Source organism: Pongo pygmaeus, chromosome 6, assembly GCF_028885625.2.
Source record: "Pongo pygmaeus isolate AG05252 chromosome 6, NHGRI_mPonPyg2-v2.0_pri, whole genome shotgun sequence".
NCBI lineage: Eukaryota > Metazoa > Chordata > Mammalia > Primates > Hominidae > Pongo > Pongo pygmaeus.
This window is the reverse complement of record NC_072379.2, coordinates 105,710,030-105,731,045: the sequence shown is the minus strand read 5'-3', so window position 1 is coordinate 105,731,045 and position 21,016 is coordinate 105,710,030. Positions and strand designations below refer to the sequence as shown.

Here is a 21,016-nt window from a genome sequence, read left to right as displayed (position 1 = left end):
AAAAAATACCTACCTGTGGAACAAATGAATGAAAAGTTAGGGGAGACAAGCAGCATGAATTTTCTCATATACAGCGTAGTGTAGCACTATATATAGGATGCTGGTCTGAATATTTGACTTAGTTAAATAACTTGCATGCACTTTAACTGTCACTTCCTCTATGTAGTCATTGTTATTATTTGAGAACATGTCTCATCTTCCAGCTATGTTTATATGATAAGCACTATTATTCATTTTTGTTTCCCTCACAGTGTCAGTCACTCAAAGGCAAACAAAGTATTGGGTTGCTGCAAAAGTAATTGTGATTTTTACATTTTTACCATTAAAAAAAATGGCAAAAACCACAATTACTCCTGCACCAACCTAATTAACACTTCAACTCCTTCAAGTTATACAGAACATTAGTAATAAAAATGTTGAGGATATTTAATTAAGTTCAGCTTTAAAGTGCAATTATGAGAAAATAGATTTACCAAAGATGTCTTTATAGTGTGCACCTTTCTTAAAATATTGCTTGGCTTATAAAAAATGTCATTTGTATATACTTCAAGAGTATAGTCATTATGTAAAGGAAGTACACTTGTATTAAATGTCAGCCCCTGGCCTAAGAGAGGTGATGAAGTTTCAGGGATGCAGAGTTTATTCTCTTGTTCCTCAGCAAGATCTAGGAAGGTTTCCGATTAGGACCAAGATGGAAAACCAGTCATCAATAGCAACTTTATCTAAGATTTTAACTGGTCATATTTCCTGTTCATAAACTCATTTGAGGGTCTACTTTGTAACCTTTTTTTTCAAGTTAAATAGAAAATATTTAGGGTTTCATGTCTGGGTTGTTACAGTCAAGAGCCACAGAAAACTTTCCCTTGTGCCTGAAAAAAAGGTCATTTCCTGTTTTCCAGTGACAGTAAAAAATGCATTTATATGCTATAATGAATCAGTTATAATTGGTGCTGACAAAACATGATTTAATGTATATACATTTTCTAGTAGCATTTTTTAATATTTGGAAAAATGATGAGACTCAGGCTACGGTTACATCAAAATCTGGGAAAACCACCTCCTTGGTAGGTAGCATTCATTTTTGTGGTGTAGACATTACCTCCCTATCATATATCACCACATTTTCCTATATATGTGATACATACTTCTTCAGGATTTTCTAGGCAATTTTATATTTATAAATTTGGAGCATAAAAAGATGAAGACCGACCCAGATCTGTTGGTCACATCAAAAGTTTTCCTCTCGAAATAATCTTATTCTCTGCATTTGAAACTATACACAAATTTATATGCCAGGCTCATTAACATTATTTGGGAAAATATATGAGGCCATGAATTGGATGAGGAATCAATAGATCTCAATTTTCCATAAGTTCTGCCATTGACTCACGAAGTAAATGACTTTAGTGAAGTCATTGATTGTCCTTAGGTATACAAATTGAACTGATTTAAGGTCTCATAGTTATTGCTTGACACGAGTCTTATGCAAATAACTGGCATACTTTACTGCTTATATTTCCATAATTCATTACACTTTTAAAGGGTTTTTATACCTGTGAAGATGAACAACTCTATAGTCTATTCAACCAGTTTTGCTGCCTTTAAAAGTATTCTAGAACAGGTAAGGTTGTCTCAACTCATTCCAATTCTTCCTTTTTTGTCAAAATTCTTTCTGATACTTGGCATCAGGCTATACCAAACACTAAATTTTAGAAGCCAGCATTCCTTAAATCTATATTTCTCTTACGTAGTAATTTTTTTTTTTTTTTTTTTTTGTTAAGAATCCCGTCCAGCAATTTAACAAAGCTCTGCCTTAATCCAGATGTATGACTCACCTCTCTAGGCCTACACAGTATTAATTTTCCTTAAGAATGGCAAAGGTCATCTCATCCTTTATAATGTTTTTTGAGAAAGGAAAAATTCTATCAGTATCTTTAAAGATGCTTTGGAAAGGGAAAGAACACAGCATGTTTTTAAATCTTACGTTTCAATAAAATCCGAAGTCGCTTGCTTCATGCCGTTTCACTTGAAGAATTTTTAAGCTTGTTTGTTTTATAGACGGAGTCTCGCTCTGTCGCCAGGCTGGAGTGCAGTGGCACAATCTCGGCTCACTCCAACTTCTGCCTCCCGGGTTCAAGTGAGTCTCCTGCGTCAGCCTCCTGAGTAGCTGGGACTACAGGTGTGTGCCACCACGCCCAGCTAATTTTTGTATTTTTAGTAGAGACGAGGTTTCACTATATTGGCCAGGATGGTCTCGATCTCTTGACCTCATGATCCTCCTGCCTCAGCCCCCAAAGTCCTGGGTTTACAGGCATGAGCCACGGTGCCCGGCCTTTTAAAGCATTTTAAATGGCATTTAGCCAGAGTTTATAATACTAATCCTAATGGTAACACATATACATTCACCTAAGTTGGGTCACAGGTAATGTGTATGTTAAAATATCTGCACTAAGCCCTAGTACATATGGATATGCAGAAAACAACACACACACACACACACACACACCCCTTTACACACACACACACACCCACCCCTTTACACACACACACACCCACCCCTTTACACACACACACACACACCCCTTTACACACACACACACACACACACACACCCCTTTATTTAAAACAAGGGAAAGCATCGTCACTCTTGGGGAAAAAGTCCTCACCCCTTTCCTTAGCCACGCATGATACACGAGAGGCTCTGTCCTTGAATGAATGGTCAACAGAGAATTCTCACATAGTAAGGAGTGTTGATTAATAATTAAATAATGACATCCACAAGTCAAACTTGAGCTGTTTTAATCAGATAATTTTACACATAAATTCCTAGTTAGCCAGATTTATTTGGTTATTCTAAATGGCCAAATAAATCTGCAACACACCACAATTATTTCTCCCACACATGATGAATAGCTAATAATTTAAAAAACCTATTGCCATACAGAACCATACTTTCTATGTTATGCCCTGGGGGTTAGCTTCCACATGCCACATTGCTATCATGCTTTTCAATGAATTATGCATTATGCACATCAGAAAACTTTAAAGAAACAAGCAAAAAAGTATGAAAAACAGTAATTCATGTATTTTATTATAAAAGTGTGCTTTATTAAGGAAAATTTAAATATAACCAACAATACTGAAAATAATGTAAGTGGCATTTATAGCCTTGATCAAAGTTCTTTATTAAACAGGCGTTTGCTGTTCCATGAATAATTAACAATTAGTTTATGCAACAAAATAGATAACTTGAAAAAGTGAGTAAGAATACAGAATGATGAACCAGGAATCTGGAGTTGTGTTTTTTCTTGTGTAACAGACGTGGCTTTTAAAATAAAATCTGAAATATAAAACAAGTCATCTTCATGTAGAGAGCTCTCTTTTCCTACAAGAAGGTTTTGCAAAAATGTTAAACAGTGTTCTAAAAATGTGGCTGAAGTTATACTTTACATACTTTAACTTCTTATATATACATTATCCAATTAACATTCTAACCACATTTTCATATACAAGTGGGACCATAAACATTCTCTAATAAGACTACACTAGCACAGAGTAATTTTACCCATGTATATATATCCATTTGAAGCCTGTTTCCCAAAATGAAATCACTCATTTAAAAGCAAACAACTGGTTAGAATTAATGTCTCTAGACACTGGGTCATGGGGCCTAGAAATCACGTAAGAGTATATTGCTTTGGTTGAATATAATTAAATTCATCTTATGTGGCAGCATACTGAGCATATCAATGAACAATGAAAATCTAGTACATCTGAGTTCATTCTGCACTAATTTCAACTATGAGTCTACATTAAAGCAATGGCAAGGCCTAATGGTATATATGGTAAGGGCAGAAATTCATTTTGTCTTTATATAGGGTTATGCTCATAAAAATTTGTTTCTATTCCTCTAGAGGATGTTTTTAAGAATTAAAAAAAAAAAAAACCCATATTGACTGCTGATCAATGAGACTGTGTGTTGGCAACCATCCTAAGGAAGAACAGAAACCCAAGGGAACACATGTCTACATAGGACTGTATTATGCAGGCCTAGTGAAGAACAAAGAAATAAACTGTGGGCATGCTGATAAGGATCCCAAATTATTTTTGGGATAGGAGAGATTTTTTAGGTGTAAAATCTTAAAGAATACAAAAAATGTCGGATCTTAAGTTTAAATCACTTTTTAAAAAAACAAAACTTTGTGACATTAAATGTCAAGATCAAATTTTTAAAGATATAGAATACAGAGAATTACAAAATAAAAAAAAGCAGATATATGCTTGATGAGGGAAAAATGCGTTAATGATCTCTCATCTAAAACACTGTTTTCCTTATTATCGTAACGAATAAATTGCCTGTCCATAAAACCACTGGAATATGTAGGTTACTGACATTATGCCAACGAAGTCAAAATGTACTTTATTGCAAAAATATAAAAAGTTTTAAAACTGCATATGATATTTTATACCATTTCACCAATAGGCCAAGGCCAGCACATAACTTATCAAGCTAGAAAACTTTAAAACAAAAATCATTAAAATTTTACTGTGTATAATGAGTTATAAAAAAAAAAGTGATGCCATGCTGTGTAGCATGTTTAATTGCCAAGTGCCCTCTTACATGGGGATAGTCACTAATATGGTATCAGTCTGAATAAGTAAACACATATAGCCTATGATAACATCCTTTAATTATCTTCTTAAACACAGATACTTTCTATATATTACAATCATTTTAATAAACCTTTCGGTCATAATTTTGTGGAGTACAAAGTCATTTTATCAGTATGTTGATTTTTTTCTGAACTACTCTTTAGAAAGTGATGTTAAAGCCTATTGACTATTAAATCACTACTGTTTATTGATACGTTGTAAATGTAAAAAAAGGAAAAAACCTGAAATCACAGAAAATGCTTGGCATCTACACAAACACATTCTCAGTGGACTAACCACTACTGTGTAATTTTGTCACTACAGGTCTTGCTCCATACTTTTGCTTCATGCAGTGGGTTCAACAATATCCATGTTTGTTCCAAACAGGGCAACTAATTGTTCTTCATAGGTAGCGATGTTCCTTTTCATAATTTCCATGCAAGGTCCCAGAAGCCTTTCAAATGCTTGCACATCCATTGCTAAGAAAAGAGAAGATTTTTTTTAAATAACATTCTTTGCAAATCTGCAGAATTTCTAAGTCATTTACGGTATCGACTCCATATATATCAATAATGCAATGATATTTTAGGTAAATACTATAAAATACAAGAAAAAGCATAATGATAAAAATGTTCCGCTTGAAAAAGGAAGCAGCCAGGGCCACACTCTTGGGCCACACTCTGCAGTCCCTCGGCAATATGATGAGCAATGCTAAGTTGGTGGGAGGTTCCTGGTCCAAGGTGAGAAAAGAATGAGGGACTATCATGGAAAGACCTTAGAATTTTAAAAAATAAATGTGCTGTCTCCACCTTAGCAATGTGAACTCCTCAAAGGTGGCACAAGAGTGTTTTCTATCTTGTGTTCCCTTCTCAGGGTTTAAAATGCCATGTTGTTAAGGCCAAGTGTTAACCTTTTGTAAGTTTTGCTGCCATACTATGTCTATGCAATCCAAAAATGGCAGCTGACATAATGCTTTTGTTTACTTCTATAAGTACATGCTAGAAATCACTTTGCTTGCCTGTCTCCTGGATTTTAAAACTGGATTTATAATATATAGATAGAAAATATGATCATACACTATACATAAAAGTACAAATTAAAATATATCTTCTTTGCCTTTTAAATTAGCAAAGACAAAAAAGGCAATGTTTACAAGAATAGGGTGAATGGGCATTATGGCACTGCTAGTAGCATGTAAATTAGTACAAATAAAAGTAATCTGGCAATATGTGTCAAAAGTTAATTTTTTAAAAACCCACTCCTGAAAACCATTTCTAAGGAAAACTCCTATAATACAGAAAACTCTTCTATGCACAAAAAATTGCTCCCCACCAAAAAGCTGGAGCCAAAACCTTCAAAGTATTTACCACTAAGGAATGATTAATTTATCATGTATATATTTACCGAAAAGAATTTTAAAATTTGGTGTAATAAAATAAGAACATTCCTAAGCTATAATGAACTTTAAAAGTTGTTTGGAAAACTGTTTAATAACTGGAAGCCCACACAAATAAAAAGGACAAGAAGGAATTATAATAGCAGAAATCACTGAGTGGCGGTGGTATGTTTTTTCCTACATTTTCTGTATTTCTCAGGTTTTCTTTGATGTGAGTATAATAATCTATTATTGAAAAAAAATTAACAGACTTTCACTCACCTCACCTTTACTCTTTCATAACAGACTTTCACTCACTCACCTTTACTCTTTCTAATAGACTTTCACTCACTCACCTTTACTCTTTCTAATAGTCCTACTCAGGGAAATTACCTGTCAGTTTCTAATCATCTTCTCTTCCGTCCAAATTTAACACTTGATTAATATTATACTTATTTAAAACCTTTTAAAGAATGACTTCTCTAAGAAGTTAATTCAAAGGATCCTTGCAAATCTTAAAAGCATTAAACTAAGTTTATTCTATTGAATTATGGATGAAAAGCAGAGAGGGTAATAACTGTGGGATCAATTTTCTTAAAATACCCTCCATATTGCCACCTTCTGAACTGTATTTTCTTATCAAAGTAAGTGATTTCTCAGATATACAGTCTCAGATATATACAGATGTCTGCACCTGAAGACGACATTTCTGCCAAGCTACTCTGGTAAAATAGTAATAACAACTGAACAGCAAAGAACATTTGACTGTGCTTTGACAAACCTGAACCTTTGTGTCCCAATACTGTAATGAGTAAGGATTCTCACAACATCTTAGCATTCCCCGCAGATCTTAATAACGGACTTTATAAAAATAGTACACCTTAGCCTTCTCTTTTGAGGAACACAGCACATGTTGCTTATTTGAGAGATTCCATATAAAACGTGGTACTTGGAACTCTTATTTTAATGACTAATATGGGATGTTATTTCATATATACACAAAAGAGCAAAATGTATCTGGATGTAAAAATTTCAAAGAAAAAATGGCTTCCACAAATTGATTTTATGAGGCAATGAGTCCTAATCTTGTTACCTTTTGTGGGGACCACAAAACCTGTGAACCCAATAAAATGATTCACTCAACATGAATACATAAAATGCAGACATAAGTTCAACCAGCAGAAGCACGCCCACTGGTGCAATCCCTACCTAAACATTTGACAGTCCCAATGGCGTGCGCAGAAGCTGCTCGAGGTTTGTTAGTTACCAGGGCAAGCTCTCCAAAGTACTGTCCCCGCGAGCATCGAGCGATTTCTACTGCACCATTCTCTTCCACTTCTGATTTACCCTGACAAGGCAATTAAAAAGATGAGCTTTTCCTCAGCTTATGAAAAATAAAATCAACCTCAGTCTAAACATCAAAAAGTAGATCTGTTGTGTTCCTTGCTAACAGTATGTGGGTTCTGAGGACTTAGAATGCTTACCTTTCTTTTCATAGTAATTTTCACTTCTCCAGATTCTACAATGAAAAAAGAATCAGCCGAATCTCCCTATCAGAACAAATAACAAAAATAGATGGTGAAAATGCAAATTAATTGACAACAATCTTGTTACCTTTCATATCCCTAAAATTGATCCAACCCCAAAGTACAGATATTCACCTGAAAAGTGAAATCCTATGGGAACAAGCTATCTCGGTTTCTAAATCAAGAGGTTTTTTTTTTGAGACGCAGTCTCTCTCTGTTGCCCAGACTGGAATGCAGTGGCGCGATCTCTGCTCACTGCAAGCTCCGCCTCCCGGGTTCACGCCATTCTCCTGCCTCAACCTCCTGAGTGGCTGGGACTACAGGCGTCTGCCACCATGCCCGGCTAATTTATTTGTATTTTTAGTAGAGACGGTGTTTCAACGTGTTAGCCAGGATGGTCTCAATCTCCTGACCTCGTGATCCGCCAGCCTCGGCTTCCCAAAATGCTGGGACTACAGGCATGAGCCACCACACCCAGCCCTAAATCAAGAGGTTCTGATGGACAATTATGTAGTAATGATTTCATTTGTAAAATTATTTGAAATAATACTTTCTTTTTTCCCCCTCAAGATGGAGTCTCGCTCTGTCACCCAGGCTGGAGTACAGTGGTGCAATCTCGGCTCACTGCAGCCTCCACCTCCTGGATTCAGGCGACTCTCCCACCTCACCCTCCCAAGTAGCTGGGATTACAGGCGTGTGCTACCACACCCAGCTAATTTTTTTTCCTTTTTTTAAAATTTTATTTTAAATCAGGGATACATGTGGAGAACATGCAGGTTTGTTACACAGGTATACATGTGCCATGGAGGTTTGCTATACCTATCAACCTGTCATTTGGTTTTAAGCCCGGCATGCATTAGGTTTCTGTCCTAATACTCTCCCTACCTTCACTCCCCACCCCCTGACAGGCCCCGGTGTGTGATGTTCCCCTCCCTGTGTCCATGTGTTCTCATTGTTCAACTCCCACTTATGAGTGAGAACATTCGGTGTTTAGTTTTCTACTCCTGTGTTAGTCTGCTAAGAATGATGGCTTCCAGCTTCATCCATGTCCTGCAAAGGACATTATCTCATTCTTTTATATGGCTGCATAGTACTCCATGGTATATATGTACCACGTTTTCTTTATCCAGTCTATCACTGGTGGGCATTTGGGTTGGTTCCATGTCTTTGTTATTGTAAATAGTGCTGCAGTAAACATATGTGTGCATGTGTCTTTACAGCAGAATGATTTATATTCCTTTGGGTATATACCCAGTAATGGGTTTTCTGGGTCAAATGGTATTTCTGCCATCAAAAAGTGGGCACAGGATATGAACGGACACTTCTCAAAAGAAGATATTTATGCAGCCAAAAAAAAATGAAAAAAAGATCATTACTGATCATTAGAGAAATGCAAATCAAAACCATAATGAGATACCATCTCACGCCAGTCAGAATGGCAATTATTAAAAAGTCAAGCAACGATAGATGCTGGTGAGGCTGTGGAGAAACAGGAATGCTTTTGCACTGTTGGTAGGAATGCAGATTGGTTCAACCATTTTGGAGGACAGTGTGGCAATTCCTCAGGGATCTAGAACCCGTATTTATTTATTTTTTTGTATTTTTATTAGAGATGGGGTTTCACCATGTTGGCCAGGCTGGTCTCGAACTCCTGACCTTGATGTGATCTACCTGCCTCAGCTTCCCAAAGTGCTGGGATTACAGGCGTGAGCCACTGTGCCTGGCCTTGAAATAATATATTCTCTACCACTGTATTTCTGCTAAAAACCAAGAAAATGTGACAACACTGGGGTAAGAATTTCACCCAAATTTCAGCCTAGATAACAGCATACATAGTTGGAAATGGCAATACTGCTGTGTATGCCAGCAGTGTCCCCTTAGTTGGCAGAAACATGTCTGCGGATCCTGTGATCCTGAGGAAGTGCCGAGACGTGCACCCTGCATCATCCTAACATTGCAAGCATTGGTGTGATGACCCAAAATAACCCATCAACTTGAAAGGGCAGAAAGCACCCAGATGGAGCCGGAAGCAGCAGATGTGGGCCTTGACATTTTCACTACAGTCAACTGAGGACCAAACTCTGACATGCTAGCCTACTGACATTCCATTTCAAGGCTTTGGAAGGACTTCTAAAAGAAAAGTGTTGCTATTTCTACCCATATACCTATTCTTTCTTGCTTTTGTTTCTTAATGAACTCTGCCTTGATCTCCAATGATGCAGTCTGAATTAAACAATACAATATGGAAGATAATAATACAGACACTGACTTTTCTAAGCCTCTCAAAGTGATTCTGGAGAAACTTAAAATATTTCAAAACTCCTTAATACAAATTCAAGAAGTTTAGCATCTGATTCTATCACAAAAATAAATGTTGAATTTAGATTTTTAGAATATAGTGCACATATATGTATATTTATAAATGCTTAAAAGACAACAAATATGTAAGAATATCCTTAACAAACCCTAAGTATAGCATATCTCCTTTCCCTTATTCTTGTATCAGGTTTTCATAAAAGCTTCATATTAAGTTTTCGAGTGTTCTGAATCATAATAGGTCTATTAACTGCTGAGTAATTTTTAACTATTTTTAAAGCATGCTCTAAGTGTATGTAAAACTGGTGAAAACTGAATATGGTCTGTGAATTATGCCAACGTCATTTTCCTAGTTTTTATATTGTTATTAATAGTGATGCAAGATGCATTAGGAGAAACTGGGTGAAGAGTACATGGGACCTCTCAAAACTATTTTTGCAACTTCCTGTGAATCTATAATTATTTCAAAATAAAACCTTTAAAAATCATTTAAAACATGCTCTTTGCTTTGTTATTTACCAGTTTATATAGTAGAACTTTAACCCTGCTTGACTCCATTTCTTCCCAATCCCTGAATGCTCTCACACACACATACACACACACACACACACACACACACACACACACTCAGCAATGGGAGAGGGGTGTTGATTGAAAGATTTACTTAAGTATTTGTCTTCTAAAACAATTCTTTTTCTCAATCTCAAAGACCTTGAATCTTGTTTCCCATATAAAGGAAGAGACTGCATTTCAGATAAAGAGCACAAAACAGTCTAAGGCTGTGATACAAAAATTACAGAAACTATTAAAAATCCATTTTAATCATTTGCTTAGTGCTTCAAAAATATAACTAGGAAACAAAATACTATCATCTGCATGCCTTACCTGTGAACTTCAACAGTCTTCACAAATTCTACTTTTGGTAGCCCTACTCCAACCCAGGTATCTAATATTATTGGTTCCAGCTGGGATCTTAGAAAAGTATTAGGGATTAAATAACATGTTGACCCACATGTAGTCTTGGAAGCCAAAACAGTATATGTTGCAGTGTGTTCCTTTCTTGGTGAATTTTATCAAGGAGCAGCCTCAGGAATTTTCATCATGAACTGATCATGCAAAACTCTGTAGAATTTTCCAGTGTACTTCCTGGGTCCTCATTAATGTCATGGAACATTCACCTGTTTTTTCCTCTTATAAATGACTACAATGATGCAGAAAACCATTTGATGGTTTAATACATATTCATTAGGAGTTAATTACATAAACAAAAATATTCAATAGAGTAATGACTATAAATGAAACCATTTTTAATAGGTCATTTGGTAGAAGTAATATTTATTTAACCCATCACTGCATACTAATTTTAGAAACATGAAAAGTTTATCAAGATCTACCACTACACGAACCTTTTGGAATATAACCCTAAACTGAATTACATTTCAAAATATCATACCTGAGCAATGATTTGTTCTCCATCGTTGTATACTTTGGTGCCTATCACATCTACTACTTTCAGGCGTTCAGAAAACTACAAAGAAAGAAAGACAATATTAAATAGAAACAAATTAACTGGGTAAGCTTATCTATTTCAGAAGTAAAAAACTGGTAGCCTACAGGCCAAATAAATCGAGCAGTGTGTAGGTTGTATATGTGTTTGTTGCACTAATTACCAGCCAGCATTTTAAAATAATTTTTCATAAAAATTGGATCTCCAGCTTCTCTTGAAAAATCAGCATCACATAGCCCATATTTCCACAGGGCAACAATAAAACTATGGTGGGATAGCAGCTGTTTCTTTAATGAAATACATGTTCTCCAATCTGCCAAAGTCCCTTCCTGGCTTAGTTTTCTTCTCTGTGTTACCTGCCTAGCTCTGAAGGCACCAGATTTCCAATCCCTGACCTACTTTTATTTAAAGAAATAAGCTGCTGGAAAAGATCAGCTGTCTACCACGCACTGTGTGATGTGGACAAAATTTCTACCAGGTGCAAGCTGATAATCCAACAGAGACATTCAAAAGGAGAAGCACTGCTGTTTTGACACTTGCCATTTTATAAGATGTTGTGGGTACATATACATGCCTGTCTTTAATTACTCTCAAAATACTTCAAATATGACAGTGAAGAAATAGAAAAGCATTTAATTTAATGATGAAGTATGGAAAATGAAGTTGAATTTTTAGGGTAACAACAACCTACTCTCTAAGTCTCTACCTTCAAAGATAAAAACCTAAGAGCTGGTCTCATTGAGAAGACATCTGGGCTGAGAAATGAAGGAGCCCTGCAGCTGTGTAGGGAGACATTCCAGACAGACGGCAAGTACGAAGACCCCAAAGTGGGTATGGGACAGGTGTGTTTGAGGAGTGGCAAGAAGCTGATGTGTCAACAGAGAGATGATGAGTGTGGAGCAGTAGGAAATGAGGTTGGGGAAAATGGGTGGGGGAATGGGACAGACTGTGCAGAGCCTTAGAGGCCATGTGAGGAGGAGCTTAAACAGAGCAGTGCCACAACCAGGGATTTTAAAAGATTATTCTGCAATTAACCAGGCAAGAGGTGATAGGTGATGGTGGTTCAGATGAGTCAGTGCTAACTCGAAGGTTTCTGGCCTGAGACACTGGAAGGATATGTTGCCATCTGCGGGGAAAGAGAAAAGGAGTAGATTTGGGACATATTAGGTTTGAGATGTCTATTAGACATCTGAGAGGAGATCTTACATTTGCAGTTGGATAAGTAAGTCTGACCTTCAAGGGAGGGGCCTTGCCCAGTGATATCAATTTTAAGAAGCATCAATATATGGACAGTACAGATGATCCCTGACTTACAATGGCTCGATTAATGATTTTTCAACCTTACAGTTGTTTGAAAGCGACAGAAACTATATTTCAAATTTTGAGTTTCGATCTCCCAGGCTAGCGATATGCAGTACAATGCCAGGCAGAGAGCCATGACACCCAAGCCAGCCTCACCACAATGAGGTGAACAACCCATGCTCTCCAGTGCACTGTGCTGCCAGGTGACTGTTCCCAGCTGTAGGCTGATGTGAGTGTCCTAAGCATGTTTCAGGTAGGCTAGGCTGAGCTAGAATGTTCCGTAGTTTAGGTGTATTAAATACATTTTCTATTTATGGTATTTTCAACTCACAATGGGGGTAAGGTAACCCCATAGTAAGTCAAGGGACATCTGTATTTAAAGCTATGGGATTCGACATGTTCACCAAGTGAGTAAGCGTATCCTAAAAAGAGAAGAGGCCAAGGACAGAGGCCTGGAATGCCAGTTTTAAGAGGAGAAGAAAAGAGGAATAAAAAGCAAAGATGACTGAGAGGAAGAGGCCAGAGAGGACATTCTATATCTAGAACGCCTCACTGTAAAGTTACAACTAGTGGCTCTTGTCTACATCTATGTGATTGTAGTAAGTCTGCTATTAGATAAAGACCACATATAAATTTGCTATAGATGCTGGGTAGGAATGTATTACTCTCAAATAACAAAACAAATGAAATTATAGATAGCAGAAGAAACAATGAGTTATAAAAATTAGCACTACCATTTAGTCTTTTCAAATAAAAACATCGATAGATTTTTTTATTCAAAGAAATTTTTCTATAGAACTAAATATTCCTAGCAAAACAGAAACTTTTAAAGCAAAATAAAATAAAAGCATAAACATATACTTACCTCCAAAGATTTAAGGAATGGCAGTGACTCAATAAAGCTTTCATACATTTTTCTCTTTTTGGCATTGTTTTTCACAATTATTCTCCTGAAGGTTACCCTGTCCTACAGGCAGAACAGTTAAAGGATAAATTTTATGGGGGTAAAGCTATACAAATAGTTTTATTTTATTCCCTACGAGAAACAATGATTGAAGACTCTGAAATAAAAGATTAACATCATTATACTTTTAATGCAACTCATTTCATATTTTTATTTCATCAAGCACAAAATATAATACAGAACCACACAAAATACTGTTTTCATTTTTTTTTTTAAAGGAAGCATCTGTTGACTTTTATACATAACAGAAATCTGACCAACATGTTGGGCTCTGCCCACAAGGAGGTGCTGTCACAGCATTTTTAAAAATGTATACTAGCACTCTGTTCTTTTACTCTGTGTTATGTACTCTACGTTCTTTTTCATATCCACATTATGTCAAAATTTTCTTCTTAAAAATGTGGAGGTATGCCCAAAGAAATTATAAATGCTTAAAGTGATGGCTACTCCATTTACCCTGATGTGATCATTATACATTGTATGCTGGTATCAAAATAGCTTATGTACCCTGTAAATATATACACATAATATGTACTCATAAAAAAATTTTTTTTTAATGTGAAGGCACAGAGAAACTACAAGTATGTTTTTGAGTAAGATCTAATTCCAGTGTTTACCATGTTCACAGTCTAAAATGTTCCTGTTTATACTATCATGCCCTCAAAGATACAGAACTCCATTGAAGAACTAGTAAAAATTTTTAGAATACAGCTCAAAAAATTACTTTCCTAAAAATTTTATTTTAAATAATTTCTCATAAAATATTTTAATTCTTTAATAAAAGCCTCAATAATTATGTTAGCTTAGCATTCATTAATAAACAATTATACCATTTTAATAAAGTAAAAATTGGGATATATTATTTAATAAATTACTATGCCAACATTTTAATATGTTTTTACTTTTATTTTTAATTTTTCTGGGTACATAGTAGGTGTATATTTATGGGGAACGTGAGATGTTTTGATACAGGCATGCAACATGAAATATGCACATCATAGAGAATGGGGTATATGCCCCCTCAAGCATCTATCCTTTGAGTTACAAAAAATCCAGTTACATTTATTTTAAAATATACAATTTTATTATTGACTATGGTCACCCTATTGTGCTACCAAATACTAGGTCTTATTCATTCTTTCTTATGCCAACATAATAAGGCTGAATTTAAATGAACTAGTGCAATGGAGACAAATGCCAGTATAGATGAAAGTCGCTAGGTGTGACGGACTGCAACTGAATGTTTCTATCACTAAAATCCCTCTGTTGAAATCCTAATCACCCAGGATAGTATTAGGTGGTGGAGCCTTTGGGAAGACGGTTAGGTCATGAGGGTGGAGCCCTCATGAATGGGATTAATGTCCTTATAAAAGAGATCCCAATGAGCTCCCTTGCCCCTTCCACCATGTGAGAACACAAGTAGAAGATGCTGTCTGCTAAACAGGAAAACAACCCCTCACCAGACACCGAATCTTCTGGTGCCTTGATCTTGGACTTCTCAGCGTCCAGATCATGAGAAATAAATGTTTGTTGCTAAAGCCACCCATTCTATAACAGTCTGTCATAGCAGCCCAAAAGGACTAAGACACTAGGAAATTAAACATCTTGTTTCCCAATTTGGTATTGGCTGTAATTTGGACTTGTTTTACTCTTAATACTTTTTTTAAAAGAAAATTTTACAAGATAATTAGCACAAATATTGAAATTATTTCCAAGCCTGGCTCTGCATCAGAATAAGCTATAGTATTAAAAAAGATTTCTCAGACACCAGACCTTAATGACTCAAGATCTCTGCATGTAGGGCTCAATAATCTGTATTTCATAAATGCTCCCAAAGTGATTCTGATATATAATCAGGTTTGCAAATCAGGTATAACACCATTTTATGGACAGCGTTTATTGCAAAACAGAGAAGACTCAAAATAGCTTAATGATTTAGAAACTAATCATAATCAGTTATATCTCTCAGAAAGAATTTTCCATTAGTAACCTATCTCTTCACACCCACTGTGACATATAAAGTCCAGAATTTCAAATACTTTCTTCCTGAAGCCATTTCAAAAATCACCTTTCCAAATCATCCGTACAGTCACGTAGATCATGTTAGCCCTAAGGCTAATAGTGACCAAATATTATTTACAGAGTGAGACTACTCTACAATGGACTTTTCTCTCAGGCTTTTTTCGCTTATCTTTACACACCTGTATTTATAAGGCAGACCTCCAGTCTGTTGACCTTAAAAGAAAAATTTATTTTCAACTCGACTCTCCCTGAGAAGGAGTTATTATAGTTAGTCAACTCACCCTTAAAAAGTAAGCTTGAAATACTAAGTAATTATGTTAATTATTCTAACTTTTTTAGAAAGCTATTATATGTCAGGAGGATTATCATAAACTGCCCATTTTTATAAAATTTAATAACATGTATAGACTACTAAAAATCTCTGAAAATGCTTAATCCTATCTTAGGAACTTAAGTAGTATGTGCACTAGGAAATTCTGGGTCTTTTATACCCCATTAAGGTTTCTACAAGGGCTAAAAACTATCAGTATTCAAAGAGGCCAACCTATAAAATAGTTGATCTTATTCTGAAGATGTGCAAGGAGGCAGTTTCCTTACTGTGTGACAATATGACAATCTGAATCTGCATGGCAACCCCACTGGAATGACTACATTTGAAAAGTAAACCTTCCTGAATAAAACAGGTCACGGCAGATGCTAGATTTATCCCACCACTTTAATGACAGGCAAACAAACACTTCTGTGGGTGAAGGACTGTCCTGGTTTGAAGTTTTTTCTTTGCTGGCTTTGGGTATTCAAATCGCTGACAGTTCTTAAAACACTTCAGATGATGAGTTTCCTTTTGTCTGAGACAATTCAGCTTTTCTTCTAAACCTTAAAAAAGTGACTCATCACATTTTTAAATAAGTATATAATAACTGGTTCCAATTAAAAGAAATGTAAAATGTCTTGTCTCTTTGATCAAGAGATTTTTTTATCAGCTGAATTGACTTCAGAGTCAAATGCTGAACTGTGACTAAATAATGTGTGACTTCCATAATGCTATATACAGTAGTCCTTGGAAATGAGACTGTTAACAGACTTCATATTTACTTCAACCTCTTCTCTTTCCACAAAAGGATTTGAGAGAAATAACCCAATAAATGCATGTCAAAACTAGTGGGTGGGCTATTTTCAACAATTTTAAAAGAAAATACATATACTGTAAACATTTCCCTAAATCGATGCTGTTTGAAGTTTGGCCTGACATCAGGCAGTACTGCCATCTCCTGGGAGCTGATGAGAAATGCAAAAATCACAGGCCTCACCTCAGAACTACTGAATCAGAATCTGCATTTTAACTGGATTCCTAGGTGATTTGTAAGCATATTAAAGTTTGAGAATGACTACCTTAAATACAGTCCTTCAGAAGCAGCTTTAGTAGTGCCTAATAATTTGCATCCTATCATATGTGAAAATATTGCCCGAATATATCTTTAAACCAGCTTTTAAGTCTGGCGGGAATACCACATTAAGAAATATATTTAAAAGTACTAATGCTCAGGTCCCAGTGCTGAAGATTCTGATCAATTTGCCTGTGATGAGGTCTAGGTAAGAGGACTTTTTTTTTTTTTTTTTTTTGAGACGGAGTCTCACTCTGTCGCCCAGGCTGGAGTGCAGTGGTGCAACCTCAGCTCACCGCAAGCTCTGCCTCCTGGGTTCATGCCATTCTCCTGCCTCAACCTCCTGAGTAGCTGGGACTACAGGTGCCCGCCACCGCGCCCGGCTAATTTTTTGTATTTTTTAGTAGAGACGGGCTTTCACCGTGGTCTCAATCTCCTGACCTCGTGATCCGCCCGCCTCGGCCTCCCAAAGTGCTGGGATTACAGGCTTGAGCCACCGCATCAGGCTAGGTAAGAGGATTTTTAAAAAATACTCCAGGTAATTCTGATGTGGGGCACATGAGCACAGCCACCAAGCATTTTTTCCCTACACATCTGCTTTTAAATGCAGAGTAGTTACCAATCAATTTATAGCACCAAGAGCATCCTTTTATACTGGTTTCTCAAACTCCAAATTTCTGATGCAGTAGGTCAGAATCAGTGGGTGGGGCCTCAGAATGGGCATTTCTAAAAAGTTCCCAAGTGATACAGCTGCCAGTGTTCAGGGGACCACACTCTGGGAGCCACAACTTTATCAGATTATAATACTTACCTCAGAAAGCTATCTGAGAAAAAGTACCGAAGGCTGTGTTTGTATGGCTGGTTATTTTCTAAGAGTGGGTAAGACAGGAGCATTCTGAATCTGAGTGTCTTTCCTGGGCCACCAGGTCCCAAGCTCCTGACTGGACTGGAGGAGTGGGGGCAATGACATGAGGATCTGACTTAGTGCAGTCTTAGTGCCCTACAGAGTTCAGCATTCAGTGGCTGCCTAATAAATTACCTGATGACTGATGATCTTTAAATTAAAATACTACATGTGGCAATTTGTAACACTGTCATAGCAATTGCTACAAATCATAACATTCAGGTCAAATAAATATTTCACTCACCAAACCCCACAGAGCACCAGGAGAGGTAGCAGTGATTGTAGCTGCTCTGGGTGTATTGTACATTAAGGCCAGTTCGCCGAAACTCCCACGATTATCATAGTTACCAACACATCTTCCAACACCATCACATTTCACATAAATATCAAATGTGCCTCTGTTGGACATATGTATATTGGAGGTTAATTCAAATAAAATCTCATTAAAATAAAACATTATTTCAGAAAAGAGCCCTGTGAAATAAAAATCTTATTTCCAGCCTGTTTATCCCCTCCGATGACAATAAAGGGCAATCGATCTGTGCCATCTGTTCCAGACCATGTGCCTGCTGGGAAAAATGGGACTAAACAATAAAAATTTGGAATAACGAATGATAAAACTATAACTAAAGACTACAACCAAATAGTATATGCGTAAAAAACCATCTGGAGAGGCCGGGCCTCATGCCTGTAATCACAGCACTTTGGGAGGCTGAGGCGGGCGGATCACCTGAGGTTAGGAGTTTGAGACCAGCCTGGCCAACATGGTGAAACCCTGTCTCTACTAAAAACACAAAATATTAGCCGGGTGTGATGGTGGGATCCCATAATCTCAGCTATTCGGGAGGCTGAGGAAGGAGAATCGCTTGAACCTGGGAGACGGAGGTTGCAGTGAGCCAAGATTGTGCCATTGCACTCCAGCCTGGGCAACAAGAGCAAAACTCCATCTCAAAAAACAAACAAACAAACAAACAAATCATCTGAAGAGGCTGGGTGTGGTGGCTTACTTACACCTGTAATTCCAGCAATCTGGAAGTCCAAGGTAGGAGGATCACTTGAGCCTAGGAGTTCAAGACCAGCCTGGGCAACATAGCAAGATCCCATCTCTATAAAAAATTAACCTTAAAAAAAAGAAAGAAAATCATCTGAAGAAACATTTATCAAACCACTGACTGTAGTTACCTAAGAGCATAAGAATAGTGAGGGATTCTAGGCACATTGGCTATCTAATTTAAGAGTTTCTGTTTGTAACATTAACATATTATTACTTTTGTGATCAGAAGAAAATAACTTTTTAAAAAGAATCTAGCTATAGCAATTTGGTTAGCCACTACTCTACAAAACTTACTAGGGTCCTTTATAATCTACGGCAGAGGTTGGCAAACTATAGCCCACAAACTGGCTACCTGCTTTTGTAAATAAAGTTTCACTGCAATATAAACACTCTTGTTTGTTTATGTGTTATCTATGGCTGGTTTTATGCTACAACTGCAGAGTTGAGTAGTTACAACAGAGGACATATTGGCCTGCAAAGCCAAAAATATTTACTCTCTGGCCCTTTACTTTAGATCAACCCCCATTCTAAAGTTAAAAAGTAGAAATTCAGACTAGATATCTAACTCTGGTCTTTTTATAGGTTTTTGGTGCTTATCTTTTAACTGGGGTTCTTTTTCTAGGCAAATAAGGTTCAGTTTGCATGTCACTGCACTTCATATTACCCAGACTCTATATTCACATAAACTGCATTCTTCGTGTGGATGACTGACTTTCCACATACTGTATTTTATCAGAGAACATCTTTCAAGGCTTGCACCTGTGAAAAAATTCTTTGGCTTTATTCTGTTGACTAAACCCTAACAAGGACAAAGGGTGGGGATGTGCTGCTAAAAAAAAAAAAAAAAAAAAAAGTGGCTTTTAACATTAGAAAATTATTATGGGCCAGGCCTGGTACCTCATGCCTGTAATTCCAATGATTTTGGAGGCCAAGGTGGGAGGATCATTTGAAGCCAGGAGTTCAAAACCAGCCTGGGCAACATAGCAAGACTCTGTCTCTACAAAAAACCAAAAAATTAGTCAAGTATGGTGGCACATGCCTGTACTCCTAGCTACTTGGAAGGCTGCAGCAAGAGGATCGCTTGGGCCCAGGAGTTCAAGGCTGCAGTGAGCTGTGACTGCACCACTGCATTCCAGCCTAGGCAAGAAAGTGAGACACTCTCCCTGCCCCTCCAAAAAAGAAAGAAAAGGATTATTAATAATAAAGAAGCAATAACAGCAGAAACATGGTGGACAGTAGATATTATTAATAAGGAAGAAAATAATTGGTTTTCATGGCCAGGCACAGTGGCTCACGCCTGTAATACCAGCACTTTGGGAGGCCGAGGTGGGCAGATCACAAGGTCAGGAGTTTGAGACCAGCTTGGCCAACATGGTGAAACCCGGTCTCTACTAAAAATACAAAAAAATTAGCCGGGTGTGGTGGCAGTCACCTGTAATCCCAGCTACTCGGTCGGGAGGGTGAGGCAGAAGAATCGCTTGAACCCAGGAGGGCAGAGGGTGCAGTGAGCTGAGATGGTGCCACTGCACTCCAGCCTGGGCAACAAGAGCAAGACTCCATCTCAAAAATAAATAAATAAATAAATAAATAAATAAAGAATTGGTTTTCAATGTAATTCATGGATAGAATGACTGTTTCAAGAGAAACTACTAGAATTTGTCCCATGGATAATCATTTTTCAAGTACAGGTTGAGTTTCCCTCATCCAAAATTCTTGGGAACAGAAGTGTTATAGATTTTAGGTATTTTCAGATTTTAGAATATTTGCATATATAGAATGAGGTATCTTGGGATTGAGACCCAAGTCTAAATACAAAATTAATTTATGTTTCATATATACCTTATACACACAGCCTGAGGATAATTTTATTTAATATTTTAAGTAATTTTGTGCATGAAACCAAATTTATGTACACTGAACCATCAGAAAGCAAAGGTGTCATTATCTCAGCCACCTATGCGGACAATCTGTGGTTGTTCAGCATTACCATCATTCCTGACTCTGAATTTAT

At 36.8% G+C, this 21,016-nt stretch overlaps 1 protein-coding gene across 1 annotated transcript in view; it reads right to left on the bottom strand.

The window, feature by feature from the left end:
- Window positions 1–3,086: 3,086 nt before the first annotated feature.
- Window positions 3,087–21,016, bottom strand: part of PRKAR2B (protein kinase cAMP-dependent type II regulatory subunit beta) — a 117,273-nt gene continuing 99,343 nt past the window's right edge. The window contains exons 6-11 of the mRNA XM_054495493.2: window positions 18,196–18,349; window positions 13,545–13,646; window positions 11,324–11,398; window positions 7,513–7,578; window positions 7,238–7,376; window positions 3,087–5,132 (exon numbers count right to left, since the gene is read on the bottom strand). Of these exons, the coding sequence (XP_054351468.1) occupies window positions 4,999–5,132; window positions 7,238–7,376; window positions 7,513–7,578; window positions 11,324–11,398; window positions 13,545–13,646; window positions 18,196–18,349 (670 nt within the window). The 3' untranslated portion in view covers window positions 3,087–4,998. The remainder of the gene's footprint in view (window positions 5,133–7,237; window positions 7,377–7,512; window positions 7,579–11,323; window positions 11,399–13,544; window positions 13,647–18,195; window positions 18,350–21,016) is intronic.